Genomic DNA, 21015 nt, shown 5'->3' on the forward strand with positions numbered 1-21015 from the left:
GCTTTCAAGCCACATGACTCTTCCTTAGGTCTGGAACTCCCAGGTCACCGCAGTATGCAAGGGAGAATAGACTGTAGCATAAGTAGGTAGCACATCTTGTAAGGGACCGTTCAAGATAGAGTGGCCCATTGACACACTGCAGTCAACGCCATCCTTAGGCATATGTAGACTATGCAGTTGCATTGGGCACTACTAAATTTGAGGCACCAGGTGCCCCAAATGTAGTAGTACCCTAGGCAGCTGTTTGCTGTGTATGCCTGGGGTCACCATCATAGCAAGGCATAGGCAGCACCGGCCAACCTCATCCCCTGTCCCCTCCCCTTGCAGGCTGTGCCCAGATGCCACTCACCTGTTCCACTTCACTGGAGCCTGGATCAGAGTCATGTCTCTGGGAGCAGGGGGACCTGGACAGGGTGGCAGAGCCTCGGGTAGCAGCCAGGACCCTGGCGGCTAGGAACCCACATATAATGTGATGATGGTACAGCACCCCAGAATTCCTATACTTATGCCTCCCTGCCATGTCCCCCCACTGCAATGACTGCTGCCCCACCAAGCAGACTGCCCCCAATCTTCACGCAGGGAACCATAAATGGTAAAGATGGACCCTTCTGCAATCATAGGACAAAAAGTGGGGGTTAGAGGGTTACAGATTGCAGTAATAAACCATAAATCTGTGGTTTGGTATCATGCTGACCATTTTTTAAAATGATACAAAACAGTGTTAGGTCTCTTTCACAATGGAATGTTTTTGTTTCATCTTCTTCTCAGGTTAACTATAGAAATGAATGTGTAACACACTACGTGAGGTTGTCATTCAAGGCTTGATCCTGGAAAGCCTTGCTCACACAAAGAGTCCAATTGACTTTAGTGGAGCTACTAATGTCCCCCCAGCCTTCAAATATGCACTGCAGTGGGACTTTCTCACACAATCGTTGAGCATGTGAGTAGGACTAGAGCCACAGTAGCCAATTAATTTTACCAGGTAATCCTGAGCAGCACTGGGAATCTGATACTCACCTCTACACATTTCTTTGGCCTCCACTATGGCAATTTTTTCCCTTGAAGAACTGAATTGTTTTCAGATGAGTGACTAATGGTTCCATTGAGAGAGAGTCAAGAAGAGTAAATCGATATCTGTCCATCCAGCCTCCCCCCCTCACTCTAGGAGAGCTGTTCCAAGACTTGCCCCTTCTGACCTGCCACCACCTGTTCATCAGATGTTTTTCGGTTTCCACAATGTGTGGACACAATCCACAGTCACAGGGAGTGCTTCTGAGTACCAGGGTGTTCTGTGATTCTGCTTCTGAGTATCAGGGTGTTCTGTGATTTGTTTGGGAACAAAACTAAATTCAGAAACCAGAGTTAAAAAAATGGACAAACATTCTGAAAAGGCAATTGCTTTCACTGGAAGGAGACAAGTATTTACTGTTTTTGGACAATTACAATGTGGCCTTATTTGGCTGGCTAAGCCCTGTAACATGTTGTGGGGGTGTCAGTAGCCACCCAATACTTGCTCCGTTGCACTCCGCCCTGTGGGAGAGAGATCTTTCACCAGTGCTTCAGAGCAAAGGCAGTTTCAGTTCTTGCTGCTCTCGGAAGTACTGCCTTTGAGATCCCGGCCTTTTCATGTTATTTTTAAAGCGAGGTGTAGAGTCTCGGGAAGCCCAAGCAGCTACACAGTGGAACATTTTTTATTTAAAATATTTTCCTGTCCAGTGAGAGGCGCAGATGGACATTTAGCAGGACAAGTGACCAGGGAGTTTTTGAAAGTTTCGTCCAAACAGTGTAAAAAAAAAAGTTCCTTTCCTAAGCATGGTAGACTGCAAAACCTGTCTAAAATGCAGTCTCTGTGGAGAGCGTGTCTTGTGGGTAGTCGGTGCTGTTTGTTCAGCCCCTGCCCTCTGACCCTGAATGATGACCCATTAACACATCAGTGCGCCAAGGTCAGGGAGGCTTGAATGAATGAGGCGCTTGGTTTGGTAACTTGTCCCGGCAGCTTTGCGAGGCTGAAACAAACATGCCCCACACGAGCCTGTTCCAAGTCTCTTTCCCAGGGTGGGAGGCGCCCACCCACAGACCTGGGCTCAGTCTCATTCAGAGAACGAGTTGCCCCATCTGGGATTAATTTGCTGCAGCTCAGTCGCTCCCCGTGGAGAGCGCGGGGAGGGGGAAGGGTTGCCTAGTGTTAAATCCCCCTTGATCCTCGCTAGAAAGCTCCCCACGGACTCGTCCTGCCCTGTCCGCGGCTCCGAACCGTCGCCTTGCGTTGCGGTAGTAAATTACCTTCCCCCTGGCCCCTCCTTTTCAGAATCTTCATACACCCCAGCTCTGTGATGTCACAGCATCGATACCGAGCGGATACAATGAAACCTCGTGTCTCGTAGCAACCGCCCGTGGGGGCGTGGCTTTCGCAAGGCCAACTGTTGCCTAAGGTGGAGAGCGCGGAGAAGCGCGACTCGCGATTTGCCCGGGCTGTTGCCGAGCGAGGAGCGGGGGCCCGGCTTTCCAGGCAACGGCGGCGCCTCGCTCGGGGTGGGAGTCCCGCCTTGCCGGCAGGTAAGCCGGGGAGGAAAGCAGGAGGCTCCGGGAGCAAACAAGGAAGGGAGCGGAGAGAGGTCGTTGCAAGGCGGAAGTTTGGAGAGTAGCAAGCAGAGGGATTTGACCCTGCGTGTGCCCGGAGTCGGGCAGAGAGGCGTTTGGTAAGGCTGCCCCAGCAAAGCTGCATTGTTCCCCCGGCTGCTCCGGGTGGAGGAGGAGAACTGGCTTGGGCTGGTTCTGCAAAGCGTTGAGAGAGCAGGAGCTTCGCTTCTATTCACCTGCCTCTTCTTGTTTCCTTCTGTCCCCTTCCCTGTTGCCTGGGCTGGCCGTGTTCCCCCCTAAGGCTTGGGGGCGAGTTTGCTCCCCTTCTTCCTGCGGCGGTGGGGGAGAGGGGAATGCAGTGTAGTTACCTGCTCTTCCTAGTCAGTGCTAGGCGTCTGGGGCTTGTCAGGGGAAATCGAGCCGGGATTTATCAGGGCTGGTCAGTTAGCTGTGGTGTGGCTCGTTTGATAAATACACCCACGAGCATGGGGCAGCCTGGAAGCAGATTATGTAATTTCTACAGATTTGGTATGGTGGGTCTACACAGGAGCCCTTGTGCCTGCTATTTTTGCAGAGGGGAAGCATCTCTGTTCCATGACACTCAAATTGCTCTGGTGGGTTTGTATCCTGTCTTCTGAAGTGTTAAAAATCAAGGCAATAACATTGAAAAATCTAAATTGTTAGTCCGCTTAGATACATAATTTCCTTCTGTTTCCCTCCCACTGCTTGAAACACACACACACACACACACACACACACACACACACACACACACACACACACACACACACACACACACACAGTAATAGAGGGTGACCTTCACAAATACAAATGTGTCAATAGGCTGCAGCAGCAGCATTCCAAGAATATGTTACAGTGGGAAAGTCATAAAGCAGAAGGAGGTTCTGTCAGTATTAAAAAATGATAAACTGTGGGCTGCAGGGAAGACATGTGCCAGGGTTCCTCATTGCTAGAGAGTCAATCTGAGCACAATGCCCCAAAACATAATCTAAATCTTGGTCAAAATGACTATCTGTTGCTGTGTCTGAGGTTGAAAGCTTAAAAAAAAATTCCATGTGTACCTCTCTAGAATGAATCACAATCACAGAATTGTGTTGGAACTGTAGCCTGAATTTCAGGGAAGTAGCATAGGCATCTCCTGTTATATCAGCAAACTAGTGGGATTTCCATAACTTCTTTTAATGACTTTTTTCAATAGCAAAGCTGTGGGCTGGTGAGGTAGAGATTGTTTTCACTGCATAGAAGTAGTATTTGTAATTACACCTACAGAGAGGTCTACAGTACACCCACTTTACAGCTGGGTGTGTGTGAATATGATTAAAATACAACTGAAAATTGAAGGGTAAAGACATACCCTATGTGGATGGGACTAGAATTTGCAAAAAGCTTGATTTTTTTTTTTAGCATGTGTTTTACACAAATGCAGCATTATAGTGTGGTTTATAGACAGGCCAAGCATTAGTATGTCTTAAACTAGTCTAATTAGTCACTCAAAATTAATTATATAATCTTGCTCTTTTAAAAAAACAGGTGGCGAATGGGGAGCAAGGGAGAATAGTAGGGCATAATCTTAGCTTCTACTGTATTGACTTCAGAGTTTAGATGGAACTTTTTGATCTTCCTGAATGTGAGGTAAACTAGGCTTTGTCTACTTGCGGAGAAAATGAATCCAAACAAACTAAAGGCGTGCATTTTAAAGCAGTTTAGTTCAACTGGATAAAATGCTTGTATGGATGCAGTCTTCCAACATAGTTTAATCCACTTTAACAGGTCATTCACATTAACTTGCCTGAGGGTCTGTGTGTAGATAAACCCTAGTTATGGCCCCTCCCAAAAATTCATCTTTAATGCTTGCCCTGCCCTTACCAACATAGGCTGCCCACCGATTTGTTTCCCAAGGCAACAGTTTGTCTTTGTGCTATGGAAATTGCACAAATGCTTTGGGTTTGAAACTGTTCATCTTTCCCAGGTTCTCTTCCTCTCTAGTGAGTGCAGTGTGACAGAACCGTCCAGACTGAAAGATGCAAGCATGGCCCCTTGGTTTGCATATATCAGTGTTTCCTGAGTGGCCACACAAGTGGCCAACTTACAGGGGAGATTCAAATGCTGCCCAGCTAATTAGCAGAACACCCACAGCTAAGTTTTGTGTGACTACTGGTGGTGCACAGTTGCACATGCCTTCATGCACATAAACTTATTCTACACGCGGATGGAAAAATTAGAGGGAAATTGATGTATATAATGTAGATGTCTCAGGAGTATATAGTTCCATTTCCCTCTCTTTGCTGGAGTCCTGGGCAGATTTGCTTTATGACCTAAATAGCAGTGGTGTAAGAGAGGCAATAGGCAACTGTTATGGATTGTTGAGTCCTGGGAGAAGGGACTTCTAATTATGGGGACCTTCTCTATTCCCTTCCATCAATCTACTAATATATTTGAGAGAGTGTGTCTGTGTGTCTGTCTGTTCAAGAACTCCTAAATGGTAAAAACTAGTCCCACCAAATTTGGTATGCAGCTTCCTGTTATCATAACTTAAAACAAATTCAGGGTTTGGTTGTGCCAGGAAATTGGAATTGGCCTGGAATGAGAGAGAATCACTGTGTAGGAGAAATGAGCTAGCTCACCCTCCTCTTCTCTCTGCACAGGTTGGGCTATAGACTCCCTTTGAAAGATGGCTTTTCCTAGGGCAGAAGTTCATTGCAGTTGCTCTCTGACCTAGCCAGTATTTGTTTGCAGGAAACACTTGTGTACAGTAAACCCTCATGGAGCTCTTGGGTGTATTGCTTTCTGCGTACTGACTGTTAACCAACTGGGTCCGTTTGGGAGAAACACCAAATCGTATTTTCAGGCATTTGACCAGCTGAACTGGCGTTGCTAGCTCAAATTCCATATTGTAATTGTGTCTTACATAATTTTCTATGTTGGCAACTTAGAAAGCTCTTGTGTCTTAACATAATGAAGCGGAAACCTAAATAGCGAAATAGTCTGTTCAAGAACTCCGAAATGGTAAAAACATCAGAGCTGAGCCCCAGTAGGGTTCTTAGGCCACGTCTTCACTACTGGGAAGATTGATGCTGTGGAGATTGATCTTCCGGAGTTCAATTTAGTGGGTCTAGTAAAGACTCACTAAAGCAAACGCTGAGGGAGCTCCCATTGACATCAATATTCCTTGAAAAGTCAATGGGAGCATTTGCACCTTTCGACCTCCTGCTATAGAGATGCTGTCGCCAGTCGAATCCAGCTATACAATTAACATAGCTGGAATTGCATATTTCAGCTCAACCTTTAGGTAAATATAGACAAGTCCTCAGAGATATAAATCACAGGCTTTGTTGTGAAGGAAAGTTCTAGTTAAGTCTACCTTCAGGCCTCCATTAGAAATAACTCCCCTCTTTTCACTGGCTCATGACCAGTAAAGTTCTAGATCTTTCTCTCCCTTACTCTGTGACTGTAAGCTTGTGTTGGCATAGCCCCCTGGCGGAGGTACAGCTACACCCACGGCAGGAGTGTATTGCCAGGACAGGAATATCACCTCCCTGAACATTAGTTCAAGTGGCAGAAGCCCTCATTGGTTAACAAAAAGGCATTTATGTGAGGTGGGAGGTTGTTGGCATAGCTATGTTGCTAGGCGGGTGATTTTCCCTCCTCCCCACAACCTGACCAAAGTAGCTATGCTGATGTCTTACATACAGGGCAGACCTCAATCCACATAAAAATTATCTCCCCCCCCCCCTTCTGGGAGTTTGGAGCTGCCCCTCGCCAGTGCCCTGCACATCTCTGATACAATCTCACTGCTTTCCTTCATTCTCGGGAGCAGAAATGTTTGGCTGCTTTTTTGGACCCTGCTCTGTTTCCCCACACAGCAGCTCAGATCTGCTACTAGAGGAGCTGTTTATCCAAATGCCTGGTGCACCCCCAGCAAGACTTCTCTCTAAATTACTGTGTCTCCAATTTCTTTGACCTTGAAGCTTCTCAAGGAAAAGAAGTGCCACAGTTCTTGTGCGCATGAGCTCAGCGGCTTTCCAAGCAGGAAATGCTCATTTGAATGAACATCTTGTACTTTATAAACTAGCGCTAGTTGCAGAATTGGACTGAGAAGCCATTTCCTCAGGAGCTTGAGCTAGAGTTGAATAAAAAAAATATTAAAATAAGTGCTGCTTTCCCTCTCACCTGTACTTTGGTGCATGGTGTAACGCTGCACTGAGAAAGCAGTGATATCCTCTCGGGACAGCTTTGGGTTTTAGCTGACTAGTATTGCGGGGCTTGTCTGTGTTTCAGGACAACCGCAGGTTAACTAGCACAAAAATGAATCCCGACTTCGCATTTGGCGTGTATAAGGATTGTCCTGTCTAATGCAACAGCTGGCTGGCCTGCGGACACAGAGGTGTTTACGATCACCTCCACAAGATGAGGGAGCGGTGAAATGGCTTAGGACAGTGGTTTTCAGATTACAAGTTGCAACCCAGGACTGGGTGGTGGAATGTGAGGCACTGGGTCTCCTTGCTGCAGGGGGATCAGGTGACCAGAGGGAAGGCTAAGGCAGGCTACCTGCCTGTCCTAGGGCAGAGCGCAGTCTGCGGTGCCAGAAGTGGCCGGGAGCAGGCCCGGCTCCTAGGGGGAAAGGGCTCTGCACACTGCCCCACCTCAAGCTCCACCTTCGCACTCCCGTTAGCTTGGAAGCTGCTGCTGGCTGATCCTGGGGTGCAGTATGTTCTGCGGTGCCAGGAGAGGCAGAAAGCTGCCTTAGCACCCCTGCTGCACTGCTGACCAAGAGGCACTCAAGGTAAGCCCCTCCTGCCCCAGTCCCCCAAAACTGGAGCCCACCTCTACAGCCCAAAGTTCTTATCCTTAGCCCCGCCCCAGAGCCCACACTCTGGTCATATTCTGTTGGGTCCCAGGCACCAACGACTTTCTTCAACTGCGTCACGAGGAAAAAAAAAAAGTTTGAAAACTACTGTCTTAGGATACAGTGGTGGTAAATGCTTATGCCCATCCTGACGCTTACTAGGGATGTTAGAATGTGTTTCATTATGTGTTCGTGTAACCTCTGAAAATGTCAGCACTGACATGCAGGGGGCAGACAGGAGCTGGTGCGTGTAGGAAGGCAATTTAAAAGCCAGCTCCCCGGATGCACCACCACCACGCTGCTGCTTCTGTATGAGAGGCAGCAGCTGGGGGGGAGGGGGGGACAGTGTGGGAGGCTGTGTGTAACTGCAAATTAGCCTGTGAGCCCAGGCTCATCAGTTAACCATATAAACAGTTAAACTTTTCCAAATTCCTAATGCTTACAGCACTGGGGGAATCAGTGCAGTGAGGCTATTGCTAACAAAGGGTAAAAGTGTTTGGTTAGGCCAGGCTGGGAGAGAAGAGGAATTCTAGGAAGTGATCCGCAGTGGAGAGTTGGACAAGCACGCCTCTCTCCCATGCTGCTCCTGGGCTGTCTGATCACTGACTTAAAGCAGAGTCGTGGGTGTTGCACCACAAAGCCAAGTTGGCAGGATCAAGACCTTACTTTTGGTGAGTGTACTCTGAACGTATTTGAGTGTTACCCAGACTTTATAAAAACAGAGGCTTTCTTAGCACGCACGGTGCAGCTGGGACGCAGCTCCCCATGGCTTGCGTTTTTTCAGCACATGCTTACAAATTCTATCTTGACCGCAAGACCTTCCAGAAGGAGGCATCTGGAGGGCTACCTGCTCTGCAGATTAATGTGAAGGCAGGCTGGAGCTCCCCTGCTCCTCCTGACTCCTCGATAAGCTAGCAAAGAGAGTTATCAGCCTTTCACTTGTAATGCTGGAGGAAAGCTGAGAGTCAGTTTTGCTCAGGTCAGCAATCTGGAAGCTTGCATGAGAAGACAAGTTTTACACCGTGTAAACACCCTGAACTGTTATCTAGAATGTCAGTGTTAATTGAGCTCCTCCATCTCTTGCTAGCAGTGGTCACTTTGGTTTTAAAGTGACACTTGTGACTGACACAGGGCAGGCTTTAAAAAAAAACAAGCTATATGAGTCGGGCTGGAAAATGCCTTGTATTTCAAAGGGAAAGTTGTTCTCTGCAATGCTGGAAAGAGGAGGAGCCAGGCTGCTCAGTTTTCTGTTCTGGACTCTGCTACTAGCCCTATCTGCACTGTGGAATCTGGAGGGGAAATATTCCACAGGTGCTAATGTTTGGATGCTGATCTTCAGAAAGTAAGGGCATTTCTTGTGGCCACAGCCCTCGTGGGGGAAGGGGGAGACAAAGCAGTGGGCCTTTCCCCCGGTAGTGGTTGGACCCCTGCCTTCCCATCCTGGAGAGACAGAAGCTGGAGGACTGAGCAGCAGGTGTGAATTTCACACCTTCCCAGCAGCGGTGGGATCAAGCCCTGAGGGTGTCTGGTTCTGTACCCTGGTCACATAGTGGTGGGCTCTGGCAGCTTCTGCATTCATTACCCACTTCCCCATCCAGGGCTTACTCTGTCCCCTGCTTTGCTGGGGCTGAGTGAGTCTGCTGTGAAAAGTGATATTTGTAAGTTTGCCAATATCACTTTTCACAGCAGACTTGGAGGCTAGCAAGTTCTTCTTTTTGACTGCTTTAAAAAAAAGGCAACAGAAACAACAAGAAAAAAGTCGAGAACGTGCAGAGCATCTTATTTGTAGCTCTGTTACGTTTAGGTCCAGTAAAGAATAGAGGATAACTTACCTTTTATTCTTATTCGGGCTGCAAAAAATCCTTTAGAAATAAATTACAAGGATTTGGACACATAGATGCGCATATTTATTTGTTTTTTGCCCAAGTGAATTAAGTATTTTAGGAAAAATGGCAGAGCGGCCATCAGCAAGAGGTGGTGGCCACACTGAGGCTGTCAAAAAAAAAAAAAAAAAAAAAAGTGGTGTGAATCCCTGGTATAGAGCATTAATGCTGGTGTTGCGGTCAAACCGGCAGCCCAGTAGGCCTGGTGAGTCTACCAGGCAATTGATGCTATCTTTTAATCCCCTCAGGGAAGACCGCTTTCTTATCTTCTCTAGTAACTTTGGGTACATCTAGACTACAGGGTTTTGTCGACGGAAGTTTTGTCGACAGATACTGTCGACAAAACTTCTGTCGACATAGAGCGTCTAGACACATTCAGTTCTGTCAACAAAGCAAGCTTCTTTGTCGACAAAACCCTGTAGTCTAGACGCAACCCTACAGGCAATAACACCTTCTGTTGGCAGAACTCTGTCGACAGAAGGTGTTATGCCTCGTAAAATGAGGTTTACCAGCGTCGACAAAACTGCTGAGTTCTGTCGACGTTATGTCGACAGAACTCAGCGGTAGTGTAGACGCAGGTATAGTTTTGTCGACAAAAGTCCACTTTTGTCGACAAAACTCAGTAGTCTAGACACACCCTTTAGCAGAGAACTCACTGATGTCAGCCTTTGAAAGGTCCAGAACTTCTCAGGAAAACAATGCTGGTTGAAAAGGAGTGCTTCAGACTGGCCCTGCATGTTAGGAGGTCTGGCTCTTCTATTACCACCAATTACCGTGACAGGTAGTGTGATGCAAACCCTCCTGACTCCTGCAGTTCCTGGGCTGGCTCCAGTCTGCAAACATTTTCATTAGCACTGGAAAAGGAAGGTCAATTGACACTCTTTTTAAAAAAAAAAAAAAAAAAAAGCACAAAGCAGCTTTTGAAAAACCTGGCTTTGCCATGTGCTCACATAGGACATGTCTAGACTACAGTTTTTTTGAAAGATGTGCAAATTAGCACCAAATTTGCATATCTTCCAATTGTGTTTTCGAAATCGGGTCTTTTGAAAGTGAAAGTCTGGATGTGGGTTTTTTCCGGGAAAAAAACCCTTTTTTGAAAAAACCGCTTTTCCTTAAAAAAAAAAAAAAAAAAAAGGTTTACGTGGGTTTTTTGAAAAGGGTTTTTTCGAAAATGCTTTTGGAAGAAGATATGCAAATTAGTGCCAAATTTGCATATCTCCTTTCGGAGGAAAAACAGTCTAGATGTGCCCATAGTGAAGTGTGAAGAGCATAGAACTAGAATTTTGCTCTCCAGTCAACACGCTGCCCCTGAATTGGACTATTTTGTGAGCCACTAATAGGATCTTATCCGTGCAGATGGCAACAGTGCAGTAGGGTATATTCATACTCTTGCGCGGTATGTGGATTCTTACCAGCTTTATGGGATGCTGTTCAGCATTCAATGCTAGACTGAGTATAATGAACAGTGATGGGCAACCTAGGCTAGTGAGTGGGCCACGAGTGGTCCCTGTTTCACCTCAGTGGGCTGCAAGACGGTTGTAACCAACACGGTCTCCTGGGCTAGGGCAGTGTTGCTAACTGCACTGGCGCACCTAGAATTTGCAGGGTACGCCAATTGAACTGTATCAGCCCTTTGATTGGATGCAGAGGGAATACCTGGCTTTCAGTCAGCATGGATCCTGGCTTTTCTTGTGTGTCACTTCAGTAATATCAGAGGGGAGGAAGGGAGGGAAGACTATGTGGAATCTGGCAATTCTGCACATGGGCAACAGTATACAAAATGTTGTGCGTGCCACACACAGAACCTCGATAGGCCACACGTGCCCTTTGGGCCTGGGGTTGCCCACCACTGCTATGAAAAATAACTTCTAGAAACCCTTTCTCCTCACACACTCCAGCTTTGTGTAACGTTCCCTCTAAAACTGAATTTTAAATGTTAGACCTGAGTGTAACAACAGTCACATGGAGAAAATGCACTGAACAAACTGTAATTTGTAGCCTTAAAATAGCTTCTCATTTGAATAGCTCAATAGAATAGTAATTCTGCACATGCTGATCTTTGACTCTTTCGAAGATTTATTTTAAACACCAGCTGCTTTGGAATTTCTGCCATTTCTTGCTACACCACAGGGCAAGGCAAGACTTGTGTTCTCTGGTACCTGTTTCTGAAGACTTAATTGAAGGCATTAGTTCCTATGCTTGCCCACCAGCCACAGCTGTGCGGGTGAGACTTACTTGCTGACAGGAAGTTCTAAAACTTCCCAGAGAAGTAAAATGTAGACATGCCAGCTGAGCGCTTCATTCTGTACTTGTCTCACCAGACACATGACTTCTGCCACTTGAATCCAAACTACTTGTGAGTAAATTGCCAGCTCCTTGCATCCTTTTGAGAACTAAAGGAGAGTACATATTTGAAATGTGGACGTAAATGTTGGTTTAAATACACTTAAAGTGCAGAAAGCACACGGTGGCTTGAAGTTCTCTAGCATAACCTTCCCCCATGCCAAATAGTGTGAGATGTTTGCCTTCAAATTCAATAGGCTTTTTAAAACGGGAACAAGAGCCTATTTTTCTAGTAGGTTTGTGATGCTAAATAGTATTTAGATGGGAGGCTGCCAAGCCTTGGGTATCTCTCCGTGGCACCTGTTCCCCTCCCATTGTGCTGAGGTGGCTTTTCTGGTGTTTAGACAAGGGAAGGAAGGACAACTCTAAACTCTGACATACTGTTACTAATTAGGATCGGACTTGCTGAATCAATATTACAGCAGGAAGATCGCTCCGAGGGGTGAGGCTGAAACTGAATGCCAGCATCCTGGCTGGGGCCGCTTGATCAACATTCTTGTTGCCAATTAAAACTGGGATTTTTCAGCATATATTTAACTAACTAGAGTCAAACTGTTGTAATTCAGGGTGTACTTCCCTACATCCTCTGGGGTGTTGTGAGGATTACATTGTAATGCCTGTGAGGTCATGAGATGCTCTGGTTATAGAGGCCAACTAGCTGAACCATCCTAAGGATTCGCGTGGGCAGGTCTCTTGGTTCTAGACTGCTGGCTGGCAGGTAGCTGCCACTTTGCCTACATTCAAATAGTGACATTCATCACTGCAGTGTTGTTACAGCCATATTGGTGCCAGGATTATGGAGACACAAGGTGGATGAGGTGATATCCTCTATTGGCTCAACCTGCGTTGCTAAGAGAGACCAGCCTTCGTGCTAATCAGAGCGTCTTCAGGTCTGGGAAGCTTAGGCCCTGTCTACACTCGTAAGCTTATAGCGGCACAGCTGAACCCATGCAGGTGAGATCGCACGTGTAGCCTACGCTGGCAGGAGAGAGCTCTCCTATCACTATAATTAAACCACACCAACAACCAGAGGTGTTGCGTTGTCCAACCTGACGCTGCTGTCGGTGTTACTTGTGTCACTCGGAGGGGAGGGGGTTTTCCCCCCACATCAGTGAGCTAGTGTAGACACAGCCTTACTCTGAGTGTCCCAGCCCAATGCAGGATGGGGGGATTACACAAACTGCTTATGCTAAACAGATTTCAGGGACTGTTCACAATGAAGCGGTGCTTTATCACCTGGAAAGGTGGGGGAAGCAGCAGGGTGGGTTGTTCGCAGTTACAGGCTGTTGTGATAAGCCATAAAGCCAGGATCTATTCAGTCTGTGACTTTTCATTTCTAGCAAAGTCCGAAGTATTAAAGCCTTTTAACAATCATGATCTGTCCCTTCCAACTTGAGTTCAGCCTCGTGATCTTCAGGGTCAGGCTTCACAAGTTGCCTTCCCTGGAACCATCTGGTCATCGAACTTCCTAATGGCTGCTGTTGTTGCCTGCCCGGGGCTCAAAGGAAGAAACTTGTTTCCAGGAGCACACGGGAATTTTGGCTCTCCCATCGAACTAGCTGTGATTATCTAAAAGTCACTAACCGCTAGGGATGTCAACAGGGCACCTTCTTTACGGGGTGATGCTTACTGGTAATGGGTTAACCGGCGCCCAGGAGCAGCCTCTCTCCATGGGCGGAGGGCAGCTCCAGCCCTGCCCAACCTGTACGTTTGGGCAGGGATCCAGCAGCCCGGGGGAGCTGAGAGACAGAAAATCCCGGGAGCAGGCAGTGCCCAAGGATCAGGGGCTGCTCCAGTCAGTCCCCTGCCCAAGGGTTCCCACTTAATCGGTTAACAGGTTCAACTTAACATTAAACTGGTTAACTGATTAAATGGGATTTTACATCCCTATTCATCTCTGCCCCAGTTTATTCTTCTGTGTTCGGTGTGGATAAGCCTTAAGCCTCACAATTCCCATGGCTCTCCTGGGCTGCAAATGGTGAACTGCTGTCAAAGGGAGCTGCGAGGATCCATGGCTGTGGAGCTGGTAAGTAAACAAACTGGAGTAGCCAGTTAGCAACTTTCTGAGAGTGGATCTGTGGACCTCTTTTGAGATAGGGATGTAAGGGAGTAGTCTAGTCACTACTAGCAATTCTCCCCTCTCTCCTCCTCCCAGCAGCAGCAAGGGGGGGGAAGCAGGAGCCGGTACTGGGGGGAGCCAGCTTAAAAGCTGGTTTCCCCAGCACAGTCTCTGCAATGCTGTCTCCCCCTTTCCCCCCCGCACTGCTTCCTCTATGTGAGGAAGCAGCGCGGGGGAAGGAGGGGCAGGCTGCCACAAAGCAGCCTCTGCCCTCCACAGGCTCAGGCTTGACTTGAGCAGGGGCTGCTCTGCTTCCTGCAGAGCAGCCCGTCCACAGGAGGTTCCAGCAAGGAGCCCACACACCCCACGGACAGGGTCTGCTGCTGGAGCACCCTCTGTTTATGGCTCCTCACTGGGACCCCCCCATATACAGAGGCTGCTGGACCCAGCGTAAGCCGGGACTGAGCAAGTCTGGCTCATCCTGGCTTGTGCCAGGTCTGGGAGCTACCCCCTTTGTGGCTCTGCAGTTTAAATATGGTAGGCCGGGTTGCCTGCCCGCCTGGTTCTTACCCCCTAGCTGGGCTCGGCCGTGTAAATGTAGTATCTCCTGGACCTGGCCACAAGCCAGGACTGTGAACCAGCATGAGCTGGGACTGAGGCTCCCTCCCTTATCGACTAATCGTGTAATCAATAGAATTTCTATCGACTACACGATTAGCTAGTTACTTGCTTCCTAACATCCCTACTTTGAGAGACACTGATTTACATGATTTACTGACTACATGCATCTGACGAAGTGGGTCTTTGCCCACGGAAGCTTATGCTCCTATACTTCAGTTAGTCTATAGAGTGCCACAGGACTCCTCGCCGCTTTTACTGATTTACACCTTTCACACAACATAGAAAGAGTAAAGAGTAGTGCGTTCAGCTGACTTAAGTGGCAGGGTTGTTTATGCAGTATTTGGTATCTGTAGGTAATTGGAAAGTATGACTTTATTTTGTGTGAACAAATCCACAGACAAACTCTTCCAAATACCTAATAAATTGTTCGACGTACTTTACTGTGTGCTATGCGGACACCTTCCCAAATCAGTAGTGTCAACTTTGTCTTGACAATACAAAGAAAAATCGGGAGCAGACTAGTATACACCTCAATTTTTAATTCATTTTCGAATTGAATCATGCCCTTTCTCCGTCCCTCTGTAGGTTTGTGTGGGGTTTTTGTAACCCCGAGTTCATTGTTTCAGTGTTCTAAGCATCTTAAACCCTACCTAGATTTCTTTTTATTTTATTTAACAAAAGCTGAATAGCGTGTGTTCGTCAACCTTGTTTCGTACAGATAGTGCTTTATTTCTGTGTTATGTAGGAAAAAAATTGATGTTCAGAGTTAAATCTCTCAACTTTTTGAAAAAACTGAGCGTATCCTCTTGTAGAAGTGGGTATCTAAGCTTCTTGTGCTAAACATACTTTCAGCACTGTCTGAAGCCAAAACTACTGGTATGAATGCTTAAAGATTTAAGTGATAGAAATGTAGCCGTGTAGCTAAATGTTAGTCTGGTGTAGCTGAAACAAAATACAGGACTATGTAGCACTTTAAAGACTAACAAGATGGTTTATTAGATGATGAGCTTTCGTGGGCCAGACCCACTTCCTCAGATCAAATAGTGGAAGAAAATAGTCACAGCCATATATACCAAAGGATACAATTAAAAAAAATGAACACATATGAAAAGGACAAATCACATTTCAGAACAGAAGGGGGATGCAGGTACCTCAACTACCCACCCAGAGAAATAAAAAAGCAAATTGAAAGAGCCAGACGAATACCTAGAAACCATCTACTACAAGACAGACCCAAGAAAACCAACAATAGAACACCACTTGTCATCACCTACAGCTCCCAACTTAAACCTGTCCAACACATTATCAATAAATTACAGCCTATACTGGAACAGGACACTAAACTCCAAGAAGCTCTGGGAGACAGACCCATAGTCTCCTATAGACAACCACCTAACCTCAAGATGATTCTTACCAACAACCACAGGACATACCACACTAATACCAACCCTGGTACTTTCCCTTGCAATAAACCCCGTTGCCAGCTTTGTCCACATATTCACTCTGCTGACACCATTATTGGACCTAACCAAGTGAGTTATAAGATCAAGAATACATATTCCTGTGCTTCCAGAAATATAATCTATGCTATCATGTGCCGAAAGTGTCCGTCTGCTATGTACATTGGACAAACGTCTCAGACACTTCGCCAGCGAATCAATGCCCACAAAACAGACATTAGACAGGATCACAAAGAAAAAACAGTTGCTTGCCATTTCAACCAGAAAGGACACTGTCTCAATGACCTACTCACCTGCATCCTACTTCAGAAGACATTCAAATCTGCACTTGAAAGGGAATCCTCTGAACTGGCATTCATGCTAAAATTCGACACTCTCCACGGGGGGCTGAACAAAGACCCCAGCTATCTTACCCATTACAAAGATAGCTTCCCCAATTATCACCTCTAATACTATTAACTCACAGACATCTACCCTTCCCCACCTCTAATATCATTAACTCACAGACATTCACCTTCCTTCCCCCCCCCCCCCCCCCCCGCATCCCCCTTCTGTTCTGAAATGTGATTTGTCCTTTTCATATGTGTTCATTTTTTTTAATTGTATCCTTTGGTATATATGGCTGTGACTATTTTCTTCCACTATTTGATCTGAGGAAGTGGGTCTGGCCCACGAAAGCTCATCATCTAATAAACCATCTTGTTAGTCTTTAAAGTGCTACATAGTCCTGTATTTTGTTAAAGATTTAAGTATTTGATAGCTTTAATAGTGTACACTTTCTTGCATCAGAGGGATAGCCGTGTTAGTCTGAATCTGCAAAAGCGGTGAGGAGTCGCCACTTTCTTGCATGTTGCTTAATAATGGTATTCACTAATTCCAGCTTTAATCGCTAGAGATGGGGGTTGTTTTTTATCGTGTACCTGTCATAGGTATTTTCTTTGTGATTTCCCGTGACTTATTGCAGCTCCATTTGTGACTATTTAGGCTTGCAAGGGATCGGTGTTGATCTGTAAACCATTGATTTCACCATACAAGTGCACACAAATTTATGGAAAAAAAAATCTCCATCAAGGACTATTGAGATTTATAGACAGGCAAAGTAAGAATGATGCTGCTTGAGAACTTGTTAGTTTGATTTAAGGATATTTACAGTAACTCCTCGCTTAATGTCATTATGTTCCTGAAAAATGCTACTTTAAGCAAAATGATGTCAAGCAAATTCAATTTCCCCATAAGAACTAATGTAAATGAGGGGACTAGTTTCCAGGGAATGTAATTAGGGTTGTTTAGTTTTGAACTGGACAGTCCAGGATTTGAGCCTTCTGTTCAGGAAACAAACTGAGAAAATAGAAATGTCTGGTATTTTCTAAATAAGATGTAATGTAGATTGTGATGTCATGTCAAGTGTGTCCAGTATTTTTGTTGAAACCATCTGGCCACCCTAAATGTACGTAGAGATTGTCTTCTCTGCTGAAATACATCATATACATTTTAAACAAACAGTTTAATACTGTACACAGCAGTGATGATTGTGAAGCTCGGAGGAGGTGGTGGAGTCAGAGGGGGGACTATTTCCAGGGAATGTCTTGCTACTAAATCAACTAGGACTCAGCTGAGCCCTCAAGGGTTAACATGTTGCTGATAACATGGCTGCATGCTCTGTAAGGCAGCATAGACAGAGGCAGGAGGGAGGGAACACAATAGACGGGCAGCAGTGGCTGCAAACGCTTCCCTGCAGAAACTGAACCTGCATTGTCCCACTGAAGTGCACCGCTCTGTCTTCCAGACAATGCATACACAGCTGCACAGTGCCAACGGGGGGGGGGGGGAGGGTGTGTGTGTGTGTGTGTGTGTGTGTGTGTGTGTGTGTGTGTGTGTGTGTGTGAAGGGCAGACAGAGATATGCATTGCCCCTTTAAGTAAGCTGGTCCCACTTCAGGTACACTCCTCTTGTAAGTAGACTATGAAGTCCAGACACACAACTCTATAGCTGTGATATCCTGCTTTGTGGAGATGGGGTAGGGAGTAAGGGACTCAGTCAGGGGGAGGAGGGACGTTGTGACATTAGCATGTTTTTCCTCTCCAGTAAGCAGGAGGCTCCAAGAAGCCTCTCCAAGGTAGGAGCAGCACACCAGTAGGGGTGGGGGAGGGAAGGCTGCTGAACTGCAGCTGCCCAGCTGCATACCTTTTAGTGAACTTAGGGGAGCTGATAGGGGCGGGGGGACTGCCAGCCCACTTTGTTTCCAGCCCCCCACAAAGACAGGCTGCTTTCCAGGAAAATCCTGTAAATAATGGCCAAAGCAGGCAGCCAGAGGGAGTATTGCACAACTTTAAAGGAGCACATGTGCTAATATAGCGGTTCCCAAACTTTTCAGCATCACGCCCCCTTCTTGATTTTTGAGAAACTCACCCCCCCCAATAGCAGCAAAACTTGGGGGGAGTGATAAGGGGAGCTGGGGGGCCTCGTGCCCCCTCCCGGAATGTCTTCATTTGCCCTGGGGGGGGTACGCCCCCACCAGTTTGGAAACCCATGCTCTAATAGATAAGCAACAGGACATTAGACAGGGCAACATTAAGTGAGAAGTTATTGTACTCTTGTTTATTTTCACATGTAGTGTTGATCCATGTTCCCATAATTTTGTGCAGCTGTGAAAAGTTAAATTAGATAATAGAAAAATGCTTACAATATATGTTGATGATATCTGTGAAGTACTACTACTAATAATTATAATTGAATTCTGCCAAGCCTGTGAATATTACCTGAAAGTTTATAATCTCATGTGCCTTAAACATTGTTTAGATCTGCTCCTTCCACTTACCTCTGTACCTATCAAAAGGCTTACCTTTGTAAGAGTCCTCACTGGAGAAAATACACTTCAGCTAACAGATCCCAGTGTGACACTGCTAAAAGATCATAAGACGACAAATTGAGCTTCAAGCACCTTGCACAGTCTTGTTTCAAGTGGGGATGTGAAAGGTTAACTGATGGGAACTGCATGCTGTAGGCAGAGGGCTGCCCCATACCTTTCACCCCCTCTCCTCCCCTGCTCCACCTTTAATTGGTTAACCAGTTAAACATTACGGTTAACTGGTTAACAAATTAAATGGAATTTTTATAGCCCTAGTTTCAAAGCACTGAGAAGGATTGTTTCACATGATTACCATTGGCTAACAGAACTTGAACGGCCCTCAGTAATGGCCAGGGCTCGACAAATAATGTAATCTACTCGCCCATGGCCAGTAGATTACGACCCGGAAGAGCCGGCACAGAGCGATCTGTGCATAACGGTGCAAAACCGCACGGCTGGCGAGCCTTGGTAACGGCTCTAGCGTGTTTTGAACCCTGACTCTCTCAAGTGGTGTGCTTGCCCAGACCACAGTTTGGAGATGTGGCTAAAACACCAAAAACCCATCAACAATGCAAGACTAAATGTACTAGACTCCAGTCTCCTCATAGGTTGTGCTTGTAATGGTGATTGGCCTTAAAGTTATATAATTCCTAGAAAATAGTCTTCAAAAGTGTAGCTATGTGTACTTGCCTGTACCTAGCATACATAGCCGTGATAAACACATTTTGCCATGTACCTTTGACTGCCTTCTGAACTCCAAGCAGTTTCACACAGCTGCCCTCACTAACCTGTATTGTTTAAGGAAGTAGTGCTTCTGTTACAGCAAGGACTACTCTTTCTCCCTCAAACTTGTCTCTTTATAATGACTAGCCTGGGTATAAAGCAAGTTTCTGAGGCAAGGTCTATACTACTGGAGAAAGTCGATACACAACTCCAACTAAAAGAATAGTGTAGCTGGAGATGACATACCATAGGTCGAATTTTTCTTGACCTCCCCACAGTGGGGACACTGCAGGAGAAACTCTCCCATCGGCTTCCCTTGCTTCCTAAGACTTACTGGAGTATTGGGGTCAATGGGGACACCATCAGCAGTTGATTTAGTGGGTCCTTACTAGACCCTCTAAATCAAACCCCGGAATATCAGTCTCTGGAGTGTCTACCTCCAGGTAAGTGAAGACAAGCCCTAAGGAGTTGTGGGGACTTTTACAGTAAACTGGTTACCTGGGACAGCTGGAATTGTCCAGAGTTGAGCTCTAGTAAATATTTTTCAAACCCGTGGGGCTGAAGCTGCAAGCCCCTGGCTGCTTCGCAGGAAAGCCCCACAACTCTGGAAAACACTGATAATTTAAACATTCTGCTGTTTTCCCCAAAGCCAGTATTCTAGATGGGCTTAGAAGTGGAGATTTTTCAAGAGTAGAGGAATAATTACCATTCTAAACAAGACTATATGATGCTGACAAAAAAGAGCTAGGTACAATGTGTGCCGTGACTTCTTATAAATGAACATCGTAATACAATTTTAAAATGTGCCTCATTAAGCCTGTTTGAAATTGGTGGGGGAGGCAAATGAATATCCAGCACTCTGGAGAGATCAACTGTATATTTAATTGCTAATGGACTTTTTAGAGAGTCTGCACTCCTATTATTAGAAAACTAAATGTAAGCTGTTACCTGCAGGATTTGGAACGGGTATCTGCCATGCTGTTGTTGACCTTCATTCAGTTCCTCACATTAATTTGGTTTAATGCCAGTGAGACTTACCTGCTGCGTAAAGATTTACTTAAGCAGCACACGTTTTCAGTAGGACTTCCAGAGTCTTCTCTTGGATCACAGAATGTTTAACAGCTTTGGACACTTTTGTAGCAGCAGCTAGTGCTTAATTGCATCAAATCCTCAAGAAGTGTGGCAACACTGTGGGTTTCCACACTGCAGCGAACATCGTGGGTGACTCATGCCCATATTGGGCCTATGTATGTCTAAAGATATTAAAAATAAGCAGCACAATTCTTGTATATGCACATGTCTTATTTGTGGATCTCGATGCAATTTATAAAGGAGAGAAGAGTGGCTATCCTCATTTCACAGTTGAAGAAACTGAGGCAGAGACAGTGCCTATGGTCACCCAGCAGAAGAATCAGTAAGAGAACCCATGTCTCTTGAGTCCAGTGATCTAGCCACTAGGCCGCACTGCCTTCCCTATGACTAATGTAATGCTGTGTGAATCTCTGATAAAATTTTCACAAGTAGCTAACTCTTTGCATCTTTGAAAATGTTACCTGTAGACCAAAGTTATTGTTTAATATGACTAAGATGGAAACATGGAAATATCTGGAAAAGTGCCCTTTAATATGCTG

The 21015-nt window shown here is 46.0% G+C and overlaps 1 protein-coding gene across 4 annotated transcripts in view; it reads left to right on the forward strand.

The window, feature by feature from the left end:
- RAB11FIP4 (RAB11 family interacting protein 4) overlaps positions 1–21015 on the forward strand; it is a 308983-nt gene that overhangs the window by 243778 nt on the left and 44190 nt on the right. The window contains exon 1 of one of the 4 annotated variants that reach the window (XM_075903844.1): positions 1456–2556. The exons of 1 other annotated variant lie outside the window; for it this stretch is intronic. Coding sequence is in view for 1 of the 3 variants with exons in the window: in XM_075903843.1 (XP_075759958.1) it covers positions 12622–12627 (6 nt within the window). In the remaining 2 variants the exon portion in view is untranslated. 2 more of the 4 variants (XM_075903845.1, XM_075903843.1) reach the window with 2 other exon arrangements.

The sequence above is a fragment of the Pelodiscus sinensis genome, chromosome 20, assembly GCF_049634645.1.
Source record: "Pelodiscus sinensis isolate JC-2024 chromosome 20, ASM4963464v1, whole genome shotgun sequence".
In the NCBI taxonomy this organism is placed as follows: domain Eukaryota; kingdom Metazoa; phylum Chordata; order Testudines; family Trionychidae; genus Pelodiscus; species Pelodiscus sinensis.